Here is a 5,898-nt window from a genome sequence, read left to right as displayed (position 1 = left end):
ACAACATCCGCTTTCCGAGCCCTGTACAAGAAAACACATCAAGCCATGTTGATTTTTTTTGTCTTGCTTGTAGTATTGGCCGTCAAAATCTGTCGCTAGCGAGGATATAAGCCACAAGCTGGCCTAATTATAAAAATGAAACATGTCCAAACCAAGGAGCTTACTCCGAATAGTCCTGACAAATGATGATTGAGACGGAACGTCCCGTTATTATATAGAGAGTTTCGCTTCTTCTTCTTAACCCAAAATGGGGAGAGGAAAGGTTCCTGGTACTCCCGGGAACAGATCCAGTGGAGACGGAGCCTGTAGCTTAGAGGATTAGAGCACGTGACTACCTACCACGGTGTCGGAATCCCAGTTTATCTACTTATATCCGTGTGGGGAGGAAAGAAACGTTTATATACAACAACAAAATTTATTGTGTACACTCTGGTGGTCTTTGTAATAAAAGAGACATTTGGCGATAAGCATGTGCTTGTTTGGAGGGGTCGTCATAAATGATTAAAGTGTGTTGTTCGCGGTACATAAAATATTCCGCCAAAGCCGCTCCTGTGTAAGGAGCAAGGTACTGTAATGTAACCGACGAATCCGTCGTTTCAACTACTCTTGAAATATAATAATCTAAAAAATCTATCAAATGATTGAACAACCGGGAACAATTTACTTATGATACTTAGTTGATTCTCGAGAAGAGAGGAGCCGTGGAGGTCCCTCCTAGACCGCCCGGGTCCCACGAGTGAATAGAAAGTTTGATCTACATTGGAAGTTGTGGGATGTAAAAATACATCGGTAGGGGAGCGTTCCGCCTAGAGGGAAGCACCCGCACGAGCAATGGTAGATGAAGCGGAAGCGAGAATGTCGGCTTCAGTAACGCAAACATTAGTGAGAATCCAATGCCCCAAAAACCTAAGGGCTCCTCTTGTTGGTTTTATAATCATTTTTCCTCTTCCTCTCTGTAGTGTTTGAGTTCTCCCAATAACTAAAAAGTGTTTCATGTCCGAATCTAACTGCGGCTCACGAGTAATGGCTTTTACGAATTATATAAATGGCATATGACTTTGTTTTTATCTTGTTCTTGTTAGAAACCATAGAATCGAGCTAGTGCAGCCTATTTTTCTTTACCAAACGTTGTTGAGGTCGACATTGTTTATGAAATGAATTTAAAGAGAATTCATATGATCGCTATGAAGTTCTTTAACTGAGAATGTTCCAGAAATGGGTATTCTGACTAATAATTATGTATTTCGTCGTGAGTATTTTATCGAGATTTTCCGGCAATGGCAATGTGGACTTTGAGGAGTTCCTTGCTATTCACATAGACATTTTGTTTTCTTTTTTGAGATGGCTTTGGTGTAGAATGCTGACAACTGTTTGCATATGCCTAATCTTGGACTCCGATATAGTCCTATGAAAACGATTTAAACAACGAAACATGTGATTCGATGAACAAAGTAAGCTAACCCGACTGCGAACCTTGGGTTCAACGAAAATCCCTAATTACGCCACATTTTTATTATACTTGCTAACTAATAAATCCGGTCTTGATAGCACAATGTGAAAGTTCTTGATGTCTAAATAATTTTGTATTACAAAAAATTTGGTAGTACAAAACAGGAGACGGGAATGTAGATATAAATTTTAAGAATGCGACATAAAATTGCACCAATTTTCGACGGAATTTTCGTTTAGAATAAAAAAAATATGGCAGCCAGACAAAAATTGATGAGCCAAGAAAGCTCAACATAACCCGAACTGTCAAGAGTTAAACACTTCTCCTCTTAACTGCCCGGGTAGTTCTTTTGAAAAGTTCTTAAAATACACATACAACCTCACACATCATCCGCCTATCAGAGCCCTGTACAAGAAAACACATCAAGCTATGTTGATTTTTTTTGGCTGTCAAAATCTGTCGTTAGCGAGGATATTAGCCACAAACTGGCCTACGCCTGCGTTGAAAAATGAGTCACCGGGAAGAGGTTGAAATCTTTACACCGTCGGTTCAAATCAAAGTTCCAAAGTACGAAAGTCGATGCATCGAATTTCCCAAGGGTTTTTTCGTATCACTCCTCAATATCTAAACCAAAGAGCTCCTCCAAAACGACCCTAGAAGTCTTCCCAAACCCCCTCGCCACTTTCTCCATATCCTTGAGCTTCGCTAATTCCTGTTTAATCAGGTCCACTCTGTTCATCACGATGCTCAGTAAGTTTTCTTGGTCGGTCGACGAAGCGTGACGGGACAGCTCAGATCTCTCCATCTCGAGCCGTTGATACAGGCTTGTGATATAGTTTTTCTGGTCGTAAAGCCTATCCTCGGCCAGTTTGTACTCAATCTCCTGCGACTTTCTAAGTCCAAGCAAAGCATGGTCGATCTCTTCTTCCAGTTTAAGAGATTCGCTCAGCCAATCGACACGTGCAGACATGTCAGGTGAATCTGAATGGATATCCATAGGATCTTGGTCAGCTTCAATTTCCATCGCGGCAATTCCATTATTAGTGGTATCTGAGCATAAATTTCAACGAAATCAATGTTAAAAACACAAAACTCTGCAAGCCATGTACACGTGTTAGTATAGGAGAAACGTCAACTGTTCTAGGATTCAAAAATTAATTCAAACGAATTCCATTAAATCGAATACTCTGCCCGCGTACAATTATTTATATACGAGTAAGAAATACCTGTAGAAAGATTCGAGTCGTCTTCGACCTTCCAAATATCTTCAAGACAAGCTCCACTATCAATCTGGTGGAAGCAAAAATTAAATTTTATCGGTCAGTGATCCGCATCATCGACTATTTTAAGTATTCAAACGAGCGCCGATCACGACGATCTATCTAACTACCTTCGAAATAACGGACTCAACGCGGCTGAACAAACCCTTCGCTTTCGATCTCTCCGAGCCGCGCAAAACCGCGGCCCCCAATTTGAGAACCTTCTCGACATCGTCCAGAGAGTCCAAGGCCTCGCAAGTGCGCATCATCTCCACGACTTTGGGGACGAGGTCGGTCTTGGCGTCGCAGCGCCGGCAAAAGTACTCGGCGTCGAGCCCGATGGTGCCACCGACTTTTCCGGCCATGTAGGACCGGAGGGCGCAGCTGAGGTGGCAGAGATGGGCGCAGACTCGGCCGCCCTCTCCGTCCACGGCCGCTTCGCACTTCACGAAGGTATAGCCTTTGAGGCCGTAGTCCACGCTCTTGCAGCACAGAATGCAACAGCAATCTCGGCAGAACCGCGGCTCGGAGCAGCACAGGTCACAATCGATGGTGGTGTTTGTGGTTGTGGTGGTGGTTGTGGTTGTGGAGTCTTCTGATTGGTCTGTCACGGTGACGCACGACTTGTTCCCGGCCTTGCAACCGCCCGGGACGGTCTCGAAAAGAAACTGCTCTATCTGTTCGTTGGTCGGTAGAGAAAATATACTTCCACCTTTCGCATGTCCTGTTTTCGCGTTTAATCATGAGATACGTAGCTCGTTGAAGTTAGATATAAGTGAACCACAAGTTGTATAAGTCTATGAGAAAGACATCAAGGAAATAGATTTGGATTGTATTAGGAGAGCCATGGGTCTCTTGAATTACCCATGAGTTCCCGATATATGATATATCCAACTTAAGTCTTAGCATTTTCTTTTTATTCCCTTAGTGATAAAGTCCCTAAAAAACTTAAAACTTGTAAAAACGGCATTAACTGCCTCTACTCACCCTTTTCATGTTCTTCTCTTAGGAAAGTAACACATTTACATAAAATTTTACGCTAAAAAGGGCATCGATTTGGAAAGAAACTTAGAATGGGGCATAGATGTCTACTGCTAAAAAAAATGGCACAATCGTGTCCATTTCTCCCTAAACTTTGATGAAAGATAGAGATAACGAAATGTAAAAGAAAGGAAAGCTAACCGTTTGCTAAAGCTCCTCTCTTTGCGGGGATCTTCCAATGGAACGAAGCGAAAAAGGCGCCGATATCCGTGCCGGGAAATTTTTCTTCGAGGTAGCGCGAGACCGAGAGCTTGCTCGCGAAAGCTCCCTTGCGCGAGGAGAACGCTTCGGAGGTGCGGAGGCGCTTTGGAAGGTATAGGTATCGATCGACGAAGTTCCCAGTTAGAGACACTCTTTTCCCGACCCTCCAAGCCCAGTTGTCGCCTGGGTTGGGCCAATTCTCCGGGGCATATGGGAGTCCCTCGCCGGACTCGTCCAACGACACCGGCTTCGGAAGCGACCCATTTCCCTCCCAACTCGGCGCCCCTTTTCCTTCACTTCCGCTCGGAACTTCCGTCCCCATCAATCGGTTTATTCGCGCAATAGTGGCTCTAGTCTAGTTCGACGTATTCAATACCATTTTCATGGCCTACAAAAACAGAATGAGGAAATCAATTGCAAAAAAATAAAAATAAAAAGCCTTATAAGATTGTGACGATTTTATCCGATTATTTCGGGATTCAGACCTTTCCAGCTAAGAGACTAATCCTATACCGAACAAGTTTTAATTTTTCAATACCCCGCATGATCTAATCTCAAAATTTAATGTTTAGAATTTAAATTCGCGATCTACGCCAAAACCGGAGTTTAAAAGTTCTCTTCCTTATCGGTGAATGGATATCGCTCTGTTGCATTTGGAAGAATGTTGAGGTTTTCCATTTGTTACCATTTAAATTCGGGATCAAACTACTATTTTTGCCCACAATCGAAAAACAAGGGCTACATAGTGAAACATATCTTCTTCTTTTTTCCTCAAACTAATTAATTTCAAATTGGAACGACCTAACTTGATTTTCAGAATAAAACGCCGAATCAGTTTCTTTCTCATTCTCAGTATTTTTGTGTGCAAAATTGTGGGATCAAAGCCTCGCAAAAGAGTCAAACAAAATTCTTTTACTAATGATCGGATCTTTGCTGTTCCAACGAGATTATGTTTTTACTATACTCTTATTATTTCAATCCAGTGTTTAACAGCCAAAAAAATAAATTAAAAATAAACACCGCCATTTTAGAGTCCAAAATACCTCACATAATAAGCAATCAGGATTGTCGGAATCTTGAAGTTTTAATGATCTTCGTAAACTTGCATGGACGAGGAGAGAGAGAAAAAAAAAAAGAAAAAGAAAAAAAAGAACTTAACACATTTGACTAATGATTTAATTAAGATTCGTACCTCGTATAAAAACGTTCTCTTTTATGAAGTTACGGTCTTGATTCGATTGATTAGTATCTTCAACTGCGAAAAAAAAAACACAGGTTAATTATTTAAAATCAGAAGTTCTTTCTGATACTTAAAAGACAAAGAAACAGAGCAACTAAATTTATTCAAATATTCAATCACCAGCAGACCTCGAATCGGTGATATTGTAGGAGCTCGGACAAAAGCTCAAAGTGTAAGAAGGAGATTTTCTTGGGAATATAAGAAATATGAAAGCAGAGAGAGAGATTCAGACAAGTTGAAGAAGAAGCGAGGGATTTTTGCGAGCCCTAGATTCCGAAGAAGATGAAAATATGGCCGCTGGTAAAAAAAAATCTACGAACTGTAAGGACCGAGGCGATGCGAGAAAGTAAGCTTTTTAAGGAGGGAATTGGGATGATTCGGTGTGGTAAGTAGAAAGTGGTGCATGAGGTTAGATCTTTTTTAGACGGTTAGATGCAAAAAGATGTGTTCCTGAGCGTCCGATCGTACCACATCAAATCTAATCTGATGCATTTCTGAGCGTCGGATCATCGGAGGTCAACTTTGAGTGGGGTCTTTTGAATATTGGATCTTGGTAGGTCAAATTGTATTCAAATCGTGTGGACGTGGTTCGATGTTGACTCGATCTATGGATGATGATGATTAGGGTTTGGAAATGTACAGGATCGGGTTGTCTTTAAGGTGGACAACCGGACCGTAGCTAAATCAGAATTGAGATTATTCATAAA

At 41.6% G+C, this 5,898-nt stretch overlaps 1 protein-coding gene across 4 annotated transcripts; it reads right to left on the bottom strand.

Moving 5' to 3' along the window:
• Positions 1–1,624: 1,624 nt before the first annotated feature.
• On the bottom strand, positions 1,625–5,511 carry LOC149393090 (uncharacterized). Of its 4 annotated transcripts, none has more exons than XM_089617806.1 (6): positions 5,312–5,511; positions 5,144–5,206; positions 3,892–4,339; positions 2,841–3,433; positions 2,677–2,740; positions 1,625–2,500 (listed from the first exon to the last, which is right to left on the bottom strand). In XM_089617806.1, the coding sequence occupies exons 3-6, from the start codon at positions 4,271–4,273 to the stop codon at positions 2,061–2,063; spliced, it is 1,479 nt and encodes a 492-aa protein (XP_089473932.1). In that variant the 5' UTR covers positions 4,274–4,339; positions 5,144–5,206; positions 5,312–5,511; the 3' UTR covers positions 1,625–2,060. The 4 variants fall into 4 exon arrangements, with proteins under 4 accessions (XP_089473932.1, XP_089473933.1, XP_089473931.1 ...); XM_089617807.1 differs by having other exon boundaries at positions 4,995–5,206; positions 5,320–5,511; XM_089617805.1 differs by having other exon boundaries at positions 5,320–5,511.
• Between the last annotated feature and the right edge of the window lie 387 nt (positions 5,512–5,898).

This window comes from Urtica dioica, chromosome 6 (genome assembly GCF_054948205.1).
Source record: "Urtica dioica subsp. dioica isolate 48M chromosome 6, U.dioica_male_clone48M_v1_H2, whole genome shotgun sequence".
In the NCBI taxonomy this organism is placed as follows: Eukaryota; Viridiplantae; Streptophyta; class Magnoliopsida; order Rosales; family Urticaceae; genus Urtica; species Urtica dioica.
Note: the sequence above shows the minus strand (reverse complement) of the source record. Positions and strands in the feature narration are given on the sequence as shown.